The sequence below is a fragment of the Coenobita brevimanus genome, chromosome 5 (genome assembly GCF_032717465.1).
Source record: "Coenobita brevimanus isolate Jiangsu-jjx chromosome 5, ASM3271746v2, whole genome shotgun sequence".
In the NCBI taxonomy this organism is placed as follows: domain Eukaryota; kingdom Metazoa; phylum Arthropoda; class Malacostraca; order Decapoda; family Coenobitidae; genus Coenobita; species Coenobita brevimanus.
In genome coordinates, this window is record NC_136958.1 from 11148745 (window position 1) to 11164298 (window position 15554).

Here is a 15554-nt window from a genome sequence, read left to right on the forward strand (position 1 = left end):
TGTCCAGATGTACTTTGATGAAATTCCTTAGGTCCTTGGAGTCAAATGCCAGGCCATAGTTTCCAAGTTACAACATTTGGGGCAACTACTTCTTCCTCTTCCCCTGTTAGTGAGGTGGGATGTCCTGGTTGACAAATTTGCAACCCTTCAGTTATGGCCTTCTTTCTGTCTAAGATTGTGCTGTGCGGCACATTAAACTTGATGGCAGCTTTGTGAACAGTCATTCGTCCATCCAGAACGGCTTGAACAACTACATTAAGGTTCTCCTGAAAGTCATTCTTAACCCCTTAAACGCGGATCGTCGCGTTTGCAACACTCGGCCAAAAGGACATGACGGCGGGTCGTCGCGTTTGCGATTCTAGTAAATTTTGAATAACCGCGGGCAAGCAGGCTCCAGCTGGTATTGTCTATCAGTACCACCACCCTCTAGCTACAACTAGCATACTTTACCTTTGTACTACTGACCTCAGTTGTTGCCAAATATCGTGTTTTCCCCCCGTCCCCCCCCCCAACCACGGCCCGGCCAGCCTGGCTGTGATACATGGCAGCGCTCTGAGCGCTCAGAACTGTAAATCTGCGATCTCCTCTCACAAGCAGTTTATGCTACTAGGAAAAGCTTGTTTCCCCAGTTGTAACACTAGCTTTTTTTCTCACGGTTTGCCCCTGTTTAGCGTCAGTTTTCTGCAGGCTTTCAAAGTGACATTATGGCGAGTTCTAGCTCTTCCCAGTCAGTGCAAGCGGCCGACAGGAACGAGAATAAAGTGGCGGACGTAAGGCAGAATAAAAAGCGCGCCGTGGTGATCTTTTGGGAAGTAATATGATTGAAAATAATGTAGTATACATGTTTTTAGCTGTGAAAATGGAAATGTTTGTTGAGTGACGGGAAGACTGCCGCCACAGTGCATGTCGGCCGTACGCTTCGTTGATTTTAGCCTTATTTTCAGTGCTTATTGTACAAATACGGATTCCTAACTACCTTTACGTTGTAGTATAAAGTTTACTGTGACAGAATGAGGCTGTGGTAGAGGGGAAACCGGGTTGCTGGAGGTGTGAAAGTGAAGATTTGGTTACCCAACTTTGCAAGTCTCCACAAGTCCTTGGGTAGTCCACGAAGGCTCAACACCTGTCTCTGGAGAAAGCTGAATGTAAGTACTATCTGCCATACCAAGTATAATGTTCTAGGGTTAATCTCTGATTTTTGGCGAATATTTTCCTACAGGTACTCAGACGGCGATACAACCCCGCCACTCGGGGGGGAACGACTGTACACAGCCGCGTTTAAGGGGTTAAACTTGGCTGCCCTCCCCATGGCTCTCTTCTTGTAATTTGTTGACACATAAATGGGAAAAAAAGGCCCTTGTAGGTTCCAAGGAGGCACAAGGCTGAATAAACTGAAAATGTTTCAGCAATTGTGTCACTGCCCAACATAGCCCCAGACATTTATGCATTTTTTTTTTTCTTGAGGATAATTATTGATCAAATTTAATAAAATACAGTAAAAGCTCGATTAACTGGAATGCATGGGGATTCTTCCGTTCCGGATATGGAATTTTCTGGATAATCGAATGTTACTCTTAGAAATTTTCTGGGAGGTCAAACAAATGAAATAGTACCAAATTTGGGACTTTATTTCATAAAGTACATTATTCAGTATTACATACAGTACAGGTACACTCACACTCACTAATATCTGCCCAGGGGTGCCCCCTTTCTACCACAGAATACCCAGGGAAGAGGGGAGGGGGGGACGAAACGAGTTCCACCCGCCACTACCCAGCTCACGACCATGCCCCATACCCCTACCCAACCCCCCACCTCACCTGTCATTCTTAACTAGCTGTTACATCTCAAGCTGATTTCATGCTTAACACTCTTGATCCCACTACTAATACAAACAAAGAACATTAAGATATATTAAAAGAATATAACTATCAACATGTTGCAGCAAGAAATTAATGTATTATGACGTTGACAGTACAACAAAAACGTTAACAACGGCCACCTCTGACCTCCTGTTTTGGGTACACTGCTTTGCAAACACACACACACACACACACACACACACACACACACACACACACATTCTGAAAAACACAGACATAAACACACCCAAACACGCAGGCACAGACACGGACGCACGCAAACACCCAATACATGAGGCCTGGGATGGCCGTTGTTAACGTTTTTGTTTTATTGTCAATGTTATAATGCATTAATTTCTTGCTGCAGCATGTTCATAGTCAAATTATATACTTTTTACATATCCTAGTGTTTTATATTTATGTATTAGTATTGTGAATATGAGTGTAAAGTATGAGGTTAGCTTGAGATGTAACTGCCGGTTAAGAATGACGAGTGGGGGCTGGGAGGGGTAGGGGTATGGGGGAGGGTTGGGAGCTGGGGTAGAGGCGGGTGGAGTTCATTTCGTCTCCCCTTCCCGTCTTCTCTGGGTATATGGGGGTACAAAGGGGACACCCCTGAGCAGAAATTAGTGATCATGAGTGTACACTACAATACACACAAAAAGACAGCAAGAGAAATTGTACAGGACTAAACACAAACCAGCAAACATTACCAAAAATTAGTTAAAGAAAAATTTTGCATATGTTACAGGCCAAAACAATTTTGAAAATTTAGCTGCAAACACTACTTTATCCTGTACTGTACAGAACTAATCAAGAATTATAGGGGGACAACCGGTATCCGGAATATTTTCAACCCCATGCCGGATCGAATTCGTGTTCCAGTTATACGGATGTGCCGATGGGTTGGATGCCAGTTAATCGAGCTTCTATTGTATTGGGTACCCAAACCTTAACAGTCTATAAAAAAAAAAAAAAAAAAAAAAAAAAAAAAAAGGTTGTTGTAGGGTGTCTTTAAGTCCTTAATATTTTCTCACCAATTCTGCAGGAAAAACAATGCCATAAGAACAAACTGATGACAACAAAAGAAAATGGGACTAAAACAAAGAGTAGAAAAATAAAAATTGCACAGAATTAAAACACAAAGCATACACATCTTAAAAAAAAAAAAGAAAAAAAAAAAAAGTAAGTTGAGTGAATATTTTTCATACATTAAAGAAAAAAACATATGCAACCAGCAGTCAGCTGTCAAAAATAGCCCTGTCTGACGGTATCTTGTACTGTATTAGTAATTTTGCTTTTATAGTGTCCACAAAAAAAAAAAAAAAAAACTGTCTTCAAATATGCACTGACTGTGTTGGAACAGGTGATATCAGCACCTCTCAATTGCAATAAAATATATATATATATATATATATATATATATATATAAGTAATCCCTCTAATATCCGAACACCCAATATCCGAACATCCCCACTAACCAGACATAATCGTCCCGGGATCCAATATTCCCAAAATGGGCCAAAAACTGCAAAAAATTCGAAAAAATCAGACTTTTTTCCCACCCGTAATTTGAAGTTGCCGCGTGGCGCCGAACAGCTGTTACACCATGGTCCCTTCACCCCTTCCTTCCTCCCCCCTCCCCTGTCAGGGTTGCCATTTGGTATTTTTCATTACCAAGTGTGGGCCAATTTGGTAATGAAAAATTCGTTTGGTAATGAATCAGAATAATGCATTACCAAATGGATTTTTCACATGTATGAGGATACACAGGATGGAGATGGTGGATTGTTTGCTCTCTCAGATTAATTTGGTAGCCTATATAGCGTGATAATAATCAACATGCTGTTAATTATAAGAAGAGTGATTACATCTATTTCCACTTGTGTATATAATTAGTGAAGAATAGATGCTAGCTTTACGAATTTGGTAATGAAAATTAAAAATGGTAATGAAAATTGAGGAGTTTGGTAATATGGCCGTTGCGATCTGGCAACTCTGTTACCCTGCCATCATCAACAGTCACACCCTAACTCCGATCGAGAGCAGATGCTTATAGCAGTGCAAGCCACAGGTGCTTGTTTTTTGTGAATAAACAGTGAATAAACTGCAATACCTCGCCACTAGAACACACGGGAATTTACAGTGTTGTGCAGTGTTAAGAAATTAAAATTTAGAGTGCAGAGGATTAACTGTGTACTGCAAACTGGCAGTTCAAACCAGTCCAGAAGCCAGGGACTTGTAAGTACCCAGAATGTTTAATATTGTATAAACTCACCTCTAGAACCTCATTTTATGGTTCTTTTGCATTTATTTCAGTCTTTTATGTCCCTTATTGGTGTGATTTGGGTCTTAAATAGGTGCAATGCATGTCCAGAGGGAGTTGTATAGGTGTTTTTCTGAGTTAGGGTCCATAAGTACAAGTCCAGGAGGCTGGGGTCCAATATCCGGACAGGATCACTATCCGGACATGCCTTTGGCTCTATTACATTGGATACTGGAGGGATTACTGTATATATACAGTATATATATATATATATATATATATATATATATATATATATATATATATTTTTTTTGGGGGGGGAACTGAGACTTCTTGAGACTGGACAATTTAATTTTAGAGTTGTCCTGTATTTCTTATGCCTAATGATGACCACTGTTTTTATGCATGTTTGGTAAGGAAAAAATTTCAAGAGGGTCACAATGGGTACTATGGAAAAATTCTGGGAGGTGGTGCCCCTTATTCACCAAATGACTATGAGTGTTATGGTATACTTTATGTGTCTGTGTTTGTGTTTTCAATGCTCCTTTTACCCACCACATTAACCACATAAACGGAGGATCTACTGTATATGGATGCTGATCAAGTGCAATTTCAACTTTTCCATCTTAACCTGACTGCTGCCAGACACATTTTTTCAACTTATGAGTGGTCCTTCAGGCTGAAAGAGTTAATGAAGGTGAATATGGATCCTAAACTGTGCATGAGATAACACAATATACTGTACCAAATGTATTAAACAATACCAAAAAAGAATTTGCACACGGCTTCATGAGTGTGATACTGACCAGGCATGACTGGGGTCATACTGAGCTGAGGTAATGGTGTACCATGAGCGACACACAGCATCCAGTGCGTCTCTTTCTCGATACTTCAATTTGTCAGCATTCACCAATCCAACAAGTTTAGAATAATGGCCTGGATCAGTCACGGTTCTGGCAAGAGGAAACTTGCATCAGTTATGATAGATTTTTTGACATTCATGAGATCAAAGATAATTTTGTAAGGTGAAAGTAATTGATTGACATAACAAATAAAGCTGATTAGTTCAAACAATGTAAATTTTTATTACATTGATAATCTGCGACCAATGTGTTCAAGGTAAGTCCTGGAGGCTGGCCTAAGATGAAGGTTTGCCCAGAGATCAAGAAGGAGTGCAGCCCTCTCCCTCAGCCCCAGGCCCAGCTGCAGTGCTGCCCCAACCAACAGTAGCAACCTGGCATAAACCTCTACCTGCGCCTCAACCACATACACCTGAAGTACAAACAAATACATTATTAGTGAGATCCTTTATTTCTGATTATATTTCTACTTGTAGTAACGTTTACAGAAAAGTAAATGTACCAGACAGATGAGGGACCATCTGGACCATAATATGGGGCTTAACTAAGGAAGTGAAGCACCTCGCATCTGAAAAACATTAGTGAACACACAACAGATGGGAACACTCCTAAAGATGCTCCTCCAGTATACAGTCCAGTATGGTACATAATTGCTATCGTACCAAGAACTTTATTTCCAACACATGTTCATATACAGTAGTGTAATGTTTATACTACTGTACACAGAATGGTGCATAACGTATTAGCTTAATGAACAGTGCTTTTGGAATACAGCTGCCAAGAAGCAGTTTGTAAAATCTAACACAGAAAAGTAATATGCAGCACTAGCTACAGTAAACCTGAAATCAAATACAGTAATCCTTCATTTATCCAGACGTGCAGTATCCGGACCTGTTCATTATCCGGATACTGGACTTTGGTTCTATTAAACCATTATCCGAATCTGCTTGCAATTATCCGAACATACAAGTCCTTGAGAACTTTGACCGGCCCGCTGACATGTTCAAACAATCGTGATCATGGCCACTAGAGTCTAGTCATGCACGGGAAATAGGCCGTAACCCACAACCTGAGCTAAAATATCCGTCCGCCCCTGTACTGAATGGTCAAAGGCGTATGCTGGCCTGATCACTCCCTATGAACCTCCAGCACCCGAGTACTGTATTACCGACCATAACCCACAAGCGGTGTCAAAAAGCCCATATGCATCCCCACCGGGTGCCCAAAGTCACGCGGCTGCCGGGATTAGTGTTTCCCAACTGCCATCACGCATGTTAGACCGCAAGCCACAAGTCAGGTGAAAGTGCCCGTCCACCTCATGACAGAAGCGCGAAAACCCTGCCCACAGCCCTGTTTCTCCCCCCTTCTGTCCCTCCTCCATAGTCTCCCATGTTCCCCACCTTGCTAGCTCACTCCCTTAGTCCCTCCCCTCCTTTGTGCCGAAACACTGAACCGTGAGTTTTTAAAGTTTTTGGTAACGTATTTGAATACTACTGGTCATATCAAAATCCTGTGAAATCCATGAGAAAGCTCATGAAATTTTGCATCTAGACATATGCTTAGCGTTTGCAAGGTGCAGGCAATATTTTGCACTAGGATGGTGGGAAGTTATGTGAATGTAAGTTTTACTCTTGAACAATATTAATTCTCAATGCAGTTTTGTTATTTTACTCATCAGTTTATTTGTGTTTTTATTAACTAATAGTATAAACACCAGCAAAGATGAAGGTATATCATCAATATCAACAGAACCAATTTTTGATGGCATATTTGGCTGTGGAACTGCTTGTGTGTGTGCCCCGGGAGCAGCTATCACTCGTGTCACAGAAAGATAATTGATTTTCCGACTGTCTTCAGGTTTTTTGTGGAATTATGTTGTTTATACATTGTTTTCTGGCTGTTTAGCATTACTCTGGATATACCTGTGTGTGTTTTGATGTCTCAATATTGCAGAATGACTGGAAAACACTGCCAAAATTTGGAGGGGTACTATATATATAGGTAGGTTTTTCTTGCTTTGTTTTGTTTTTTAAGCTTTTTTTCATGGTTTTCTTGGTGTTTAGCATTACTTTGGATATTCCTATGTGTGTTTTGATGTCTAAATATGGCAGACTGACCTGAAAACAGTACCAAAATTAGGAGGGGTACGTAGTGTAGAGGTAGGGTGTTTTTTGTTTTCCATTTTTTTTTTTTGCATGTTTTTTTTGGTTTTAAATTTATTTTGGATATTCCTATGTATGTTTTGATGTCTAAATATGCCTGAATGACCAGAAAACAAAGCCAAAATAAGCAAAGGTACTGTACAAATAGGTTAGGTATAAGTTAGAGGTTGGGTACAGTAAGGGGGATATTGTTTATTATCTGGATACTGCCACTACCCGGACATGCCTTTGGCTCTATTACATCAGATAATTAAGGGAGTACTGTAATGTATTGAACATAGCAGATACAAAACAATACAGTACTGATAATGAAATAATAATAATAATATATATAACAATAACAATAACTGATAATAATAGCTAATAATAATAATAATAATCTATCTATCAATCTATTGCCAGAAGCCATAATCCCATAAAGAGTGGCCATTTGACTTTGAGTTATTTGTTTTACAGGGAGGGGCACTAACCCTCCACCAACCTACTTGTTGACAAGTAGGGAGCACGTATGGTTATGTGGTTCCCACCCAGCGCTGTAAATAGTTTCTTGGCTTACAGGAAACCATTTGGCTTGTCAATCAATATAAAGCCATCTGTAAAGGAAAGAATAGCAATAAGAAGTGACAGGAAAGAAGGGAGAAATAGGAAGGGAGGAGAAATAGCAAGAGAGGAGGTAACAATAATGATAATCTATCTATCTATCTATAGCCCGACGCCCTAATCCCGCAAAGGGTCGCCGCAGACAAAACGCCTCCAAGTAGCTGTCATCCACCGTTTGACTACCCTCCCCCCAACTCACCCCCCCTCCCTCATATACGTCTCAATTCCATCCCTCCACCTCATCCTCGGTCTACCCCTCCCTCTCCCTCCCTCCACCTCACCCACATACACCCTCTTAGTTAGTCTTTCATTCTCCATTCTCTCCACATGTCCAAACCACCTCAGTGTATTTCTCCTAATCGTCTCAACCACATCCACATCCACCCCACAACGTTCCTTCACTTCTTCATTCGTCAACTTGTCCCTCCATGTCACTCCACATGCTCCTCTCAAGTAACTCATTTCTACTGCTCTCACTCTTGACTTGTTCCCCTCTTGCAGGGTCCATGACTCACTTCCATACGTCAGGGTAGGGATCACAATACTATCATGCAGTGACTTCTTAACTTCCATACTCACCTCCCTTCTTAACTTCCATACTCACCTCCCAATTCCTCATCACTGCTTTCAGTGAACCAACAACCTTACTTCCCTGCTGTACCCTTTCATGCACTTCATCCCCCACACTTCCATCCTTACTCATCACACTACCCAAGTACTTAAATGCACTCACATTCTCCATATCCTCACCATCCAACCTTACTGTACATTCTGTGACTTCATTCCTCTCAAACACCATAACTTTACTTCTGTTTACATTAACTTTCAGCTTCCTCCTCCTACACACTGTACCAAATTCATTCACCAAACCTTGCAACTCCCATTCATCTTCACTCAACAATACTGTATCATCAGCAAACAGCAACACCGGAATCTTCCAAATCTCACCCTCATTCATTAGAGTCACCCCCACATCCACTGCCCTACCTTGCACCTCCTTTACAACTCCATCCATGTATATATTAAACAGCGAGACATCACACAACCCTGTTTCAGTCCCACATTGAGATCAAAGAACTCAATCAGCTCACCATCCACTCGCACCGTAGCCCTAGCTCCTTCGTACATATTCTTCATAGCACTCAACAATTTCCCCTCCACTCCATATATTCTTAATACCTTCCACATACCTTGCCTATCTACTCTGTCATAAGCTTTCTCCAAGTCCATGAAGGCAGCATACACTTTCTTTCCCTTCTCTAGATACTTCTCCACTAAACATCTTAGAACAAATATCTGATCTACACACCCTTCCCCCTTCCTAAATCCCCCTTGTTCTTCTCAAACTAACTCCTCTGTCATATGCCTAACCCTATCAATGAATATTCTACAATATATTTTACCAGTCACACTAAGAAAGAAAATACCCCTATGGTTACCACATGCTTCTCTCTCCCCTTTCCTTTGTATAAAGGAACAATTATACTTGATTTCTAGTCCTCTGGAATCCTTCCCTCTTCCCAAGCCAATCAACACAACTTCCATATCCACTCCACAACAATCTCACCCCCATATCTCAGCATTTCACCACACACTCCATCAATTCCTGGGGCCTTTCCCAACTTGATCTTCTTCATTGCTTCCATTACTACTGCCCTACTGATCTCTTCCTCCCTCCTCTCATTTCTTCTTCTCCCAGCCATTCCCTAACCACTTATACTCGTACTGCTCTCACTCTCTACATTCAACAAATCCTCAAAGTGCTCTTTCCATCTCCTCAATTTCTCTCTCTTCTCCACCAACAATCTATTATTCCTATCTTTCACTCCCCTACTATTTCCCTTTTCACACTGTCTTACTTTTTTTATCTCCTTCCAAAACAATTTCTTACTCTCACTCCATTTCACACTCAGATTCCTCCCAAACTCTTCATCCGCCTACTTCTTTTGTTCCACAGCTCGTTTCACCTCATCATTCCACCATGCTGTCCCTTGCACACCCTTGCATCTCCTCCTCACTCCACAAACCACCTCACATGCTGCACCTATCTCTTCCATGAATATCTTACATACCTCTTCCACCCATTCCATCTGCTCTAGCTCATACCTTCCCAATCTTTCTTCCACTATGCTCTTATACCCTACCATTCTCTCACTATCTTGCAAATTCTCCACTCTTCTCACAGGAGCTGTTTCCTCCTGTCTTCCCCTTAGTCTCCTCAACCATTTTCTTTGCAACTTTACCTTCGCCATCACTAAGTGATGGTCTGAGACTCCACTCCCCCACCCTCTCCAAACTCATGCATCCAACACTTGTCTTCTCATTCGCTCATCCACACACACATAGTCTATCATTGCCTTTCGTTCAACAAGGTCACCATCCATCCTCCTCATTACTCTCTATGTATACCGGTGGATCATCTTATGCCAAAAGTAGGTGTTGGCTATTGCTAACCCCTTACCAGCACAGATGTCCACCAAAGCACTACCATTCCCATCTACGTCAGCTGGCACACCCCACTGACCAACCACTCCATCCACTCATACATTCCCAACTTTGCCATTCATGTCTCCAACCAAAAGCACTCTCTTGCTCCTCTCAAATTTGTCCATACATGGTTCTACTCTCGCCCAAAACTCATTTTTCACTCTTGCCATTCGGTCCTCTGTAGGAGCATACACACATACAATCGCCCACGCTTGTATACCTACTATCATCCTCACCCATACAATCCTTGCACCCACTGCTCCATACTCTCTTATATTCTCCTTCCACTTCTTGCTTATCATCAGACATACTCCCTCTCTTGCCCTCTCATTCTCACTGACTCCCGCACATATACCTAAACCATATTCCCATTCTCTCACCCTTTCACCTTTCTATTTAGTTCCCTTCCATTTAGTTTCAGTCAGTCCACATATATCCACTTTTGCATCATAAAGCACCTGAACAATCACTCTCTCTTTCACTTCATCATTCACTCCTCTCACATTCCAAGTCCCCATCCTCAGAATGACCTTTGTCCGTTCCTTAGTCATTAATGTATGGTTCGTCCTGGTCCGAGGCGCTCTATTCGCTTGTTTAGTTAGTTCTTTTTACGGGATGGGGCACTAACCCACCACCAACCCTTTTAGTCGCCTCGTACGACAAGCAGGGATACTGGAGGAGTATTCTTGAAACCCCCCAACCCCCAGGGGCTAATAATAATAATAATAACAATAACTGATAATAACAGATAATAATAATAATAATCACAGTAACAATAATAAAAATGATAATAACAATAACTGATAATAATAGCTAATAATAATAATAATAATAATCTACCTATCTATAGCCCGACACCCTAATCCTGCAAAGGGTCGCCGCAGACAAAACACCTCCAAGTCGCTCTGTCACCCAGCATTTGACTACCCTCCCTCCAACTCACCCCCCCTTCCCTCATATACCTCTCAACTCTATCCCTTCACCTCATCCTTGGTCTACCCCTCCCTCTCCCTCCCTCCACCTCACCTACATACACCCTCTTAGTCAGCCTTTCATTCTCCATTCTCTCCACATGTACAAACCACCTCAGTGTATTTCTCCTAATCTTCTCAACCAAATCCACATCCACCCCACAATGTTCCTTCACTTCTTCATTTGTCAACCTGTCCCTCCATATCACTCCACATGCTCCTCTCAAGTAACTCATTTCCATTGCTCTCATTCTTGACTTGTTCCCCCTCTTGCAAGGTCCATGTCTCGCTTCCATACGTCAGGGTAGGGATCACAATACTATCATGCAGTGACTTCTTAACTTCCATACTCACCTCCATATTTCTCATCACTGCTTTCAGTGAACCAACAACCCTCCTTCCCTGCCGTACCCTTTCATGCACTTCATCCCCCAAATTTCCATCCTTACTCATCACACTACCCAAATACTTGAATGCACTCACACTCTCCATATCCTCACCATCCAACCTCACTGTATATTCTGTGACTTCATTCCTCTCAAACACTATAACTTTACTTTTGTTTACATTAACCCGTCACGTCCCGAGCACTTTCGCACCTCCAACATCCCCCAGTCCCGAGCATTTTTGAAAAAAAAATTTTTTGGCTAAAACCTCCGCTTTTGGTGAGAAACATCGAAAATTCATAGAGAAATCGCTCACCTGAGGTTTAAAATACTCGATACAGGTAGGAGTACCTCCTTACCTTACAGGGTTTTCTATCAGGCTGGCTGCAAAGAAAACGAGTTCTATGGGAGGATAACTATTCCACATCACTCATAAATGGTATTTATTTATTTGTTTGGTACGAATTTATATGTAGTACGAGAGTATATTGTTTTTCAAACAGTAATATAGGCATTATAAGCATTGTTTCACTCACTAACTCATCACCATTCCTGACCTTTTTTTGCCACATTACCTGATCATCATTTCTGACTGTTTCTTCCTCTAATGCTATGTAAACTTTGTCCTCCACAGTGTCATCGATTGGGGAATCACTCTGGCCCTGAATGTCTTTATTGGCCAGGTCACCGGTGACAGGTGAATTGCCGAGAAAATGGGGGAGGGAGGTTATGAGGTGCAAGGCATTGTCCCTGCTTGGCATCTTGTAGAGGAATAGAGGAAGGTGTCCCGTGTATACATACGAAAAATCACGTGCGAAAATTGAAAATTGTGCAAATTAGGGACCTTGCAATTGCACGATGTACCAGTACGTGGTCAGGACTGGCAAATGCAAAATGTTGCAACGTACCCATACGTCGTTGAGATGTCTCGGCTTAACTTTCAGCTTCCTCCTCCTACACATTGTCCCAAATTCATTCACCAAACCTTGCAACTCCCATTCATCTTCACTCAACAATACTGTATCATCAGCAAACAGCAACACCGGAATCATCCAAATCTCACCCTCATTCATTAGAGCCACCACCACATCCACTGCCCTACCTTGCACCTCCTTTATAACCCCATCCATGTATATATTAAACGGCCATGGAGATATCACACAACCTGTTTCAGTCCTACACTGAGATCAAAGAACTCACTCAGCTCACCATCCACTCGCACCTTAGCCCTGTCGTACATACTCTTCACAGAATTCAACAATTTCCCCTCCACTCCATATATTCTTAATACCTTCCACATACCTTGCCTATCTATTCTGTCATAAGCTTTCTCCAAGTCCATGAAGGCAGCATACACTTCTTTCCCTTCTCTAGATGCTTCTCCACTAAACATCTTAGAACAAATATCTGATCTACACACCCTTTTCCCTTCCTAAATCCCCCTTGTTCTTCTCAAACTAGCTCCTCTGTCATATGCCTAACCCTATCAATGAGAGTTCTACCATATATTTTACCAGTCACACTAAAAAGGCAAATACCCCTAAAGTTACCACATACTTCTCTCTCCCCTTTCCTTTGTATAAAGGAACAATTATACCTGATTTCTAGTCCTCTGGAACCCTTCTCTCTTCCAAAACCAATCTACACAACTTCCATATCCACTCCACAACAATCTCACCCCCATACCTCAGCATTTTACCACACACTCCATCAATTCCTGGGGCCTTTCCCAACTTGATCTTTTTCATTGCTTCCACTACTTTTGCCCTACCGATCTCTTCCTCCCTCCTCTCATTTCTTCTTCTCCCAGCCATTCCCTAACCACTTATACTCACACTGCTCTCACTCTCTACATTCAACAAATCCTCAAAGTGCTCCTTCCATCTCCTCAATTTCTCTCTCTTCTCCACCAACAATCTATTATTCCTATCTTTCACTCACCTACTATTTCCCCTTTCATACTGCCTTACTTTCTTAACCTCCTTCCAAAACACTTTTTTATTCTCCCTCCATTTCACACTCAGATTCCTCCCAAACACTTCATCCACTTTCTTCTTACTCTCCTTCACCAGTCTCTTCACCTCCCTTCTCCTACTCACATATACCTCTCTCTTCTCTCTCTCATCTTCTCCCCTACCGCTACTTGCTAACCATTCACTATATGCCTTCTTCTTTTGTTTCAGTGCTCGTTTCACCTCATCATTCCACCATGCTGTCCCTTGCACACCCCTGCATCTCCTCCTCACTCCACAAACCACCTCACACGCTGCTCCTATCTCCTCCGTAAATATCTTACATACTTCTTCCACCCCTTCCATCTGCTCTAGCTCATACCTTCCCAATCTTTCTTCCACTATGCTCTTATACTCTGCCATTTTCTCACTATCTTGCAAATTCTCCACTCTTCTCACAGGAGCTGTTTCCTCCTGTCTTCCCCTTCGTCTCCTCAACCATTTTCCTAGCAGCTTTACCTTCGCCATCACTAAGTGATGGTCCGAGACTCTATTCCCCCACCCTCTCCACATTCTTGCATCCAACACTTGTCTTCTCATTCGCTCATCCACACACACGTAGTCTATCATTGCCTTTCATTCAACAAGTTCACCATCCATCCTCCTCATTACTCTCCATGTATACCAGTGGATCATCTTATGTCGAAAGAAGGTGTTAGCTATTGCCAACTCCTTACCAGCACAGATGTCCACCAAAGCACTACCATTCCCATCTACATCAGCTGGCACACCCCACTGATCAACCACTCCATCCACTCATACATTCTCAACTTTGCCATTCATGTCTCCAATCAAAAGCACTCTCTCGCTCCTCTCAAATTTGTCCATACATGGTTCTACTCTCGCCCAACACTCATCTTTCACTCTTGCCACTCGGTCCTCTGTCAGAGCATACACACATACAATCGCCCACGCCTGTATACCTACTTTCATCCTCACCCATACAATCCTTGCACCCACTGTTCCATACTCTCTTATATTTTCCTTCCACTTCTTGCTTATCGTCAGACATACTCCCTCTCTTGCCCTCTCATTCTCATTAACTCCCGTACACATACCTAAACCATATTCCCATTCTCTCACCCTTTCACCTCCCATTTAGTTTAAGTCAATCCACATATATCCACTCTTGCATCCTCAAGCACTTGAACAATCTCTCTTTCTTTCACTTCATCATTCACTCCTCTCACATTCTATGTTTCCACCCTCAGAATGTCCTTTGTCCGTTCCTTAGTTATCTATGTATGGTCCGTCCTGGTCCGAGGCGCTTTATTCGCTTGTTTAGTTAGTTCTTTTTACGGGGTGGGGCACTAACCCACCACCAACCCTTTTAGTCGCCTCGTACAACAAGCAGGGATACTGGGGGAGTATTCTTGAAACCCCCCTACCCCCAGGGGTAATAATAATAATAATAATAATAATAATAAATAAACAATAATAATAACAACAATAAAAATAATAATAAAAACAATACAGAATTAACAGAAGCTAATACAGTAAAAAATATCCTATTATTGTACAGCCTATTGGGAACAACACTGCTTCCAATCAAGTACAGTATCCCACTCTGTATGGCAAGTACTGTACTCTGACAAACACTCACCCTAAACTGTTTTCCATAAGTTCCCCATCTGGCCAGTGTCAGCAGCAAATGACGAGGGTCTCCAGCTCCTATCATCACCATCTTCACCACCTCCTCACCCACCCTGTTATCTGAATGGACATGATAGGGGTGGAGTAAATGTGTGTGTGCATATCATTACACATTTCAGTTTCAGTTTTTGAACTGGCTGATAGCAGTGCTTTATATGAAAAAATAGCCTGGTACCACACTCATCGTATAGATACATCAGACACAATACCAGTATCAAAATCAGTACAACATGTAGCTAACACTATGTATTTATGAAAACCCTAACTACAGTAATCCCTCAATTATTCGGACATC

General features: G+C 41.9%; 1 protein-coding gene across 1 annotated transcript in view; it reads right to left on the minus strand.

The window, feature by feature from the left end:
- The window catches only part of Dnaaf3 (Dynein axonemal assembly factor 3), a 122284-nt gene that overhangs the window by 74064 nt on the left and 32666 nt on the right, over positions 1-15554 (minus strand). The window contains exons 3-5 of the mRNA XM_080270753.1: positions 15210-15302; positions 5219-5400; positions 4935-5081 (exon numbers count right to left, since the gene is read on the minus strand). Of these exons, the coding sequence (XP_080126879.1) occupies positions 4935-5081; positions 5219-5400; positions 15210-15302 (422 nt within the window). The remainder of the gene's footprint in view (positions 1-4934; positions 5082-5218; positions 5401-15209; positions 15303-15554) is intronic.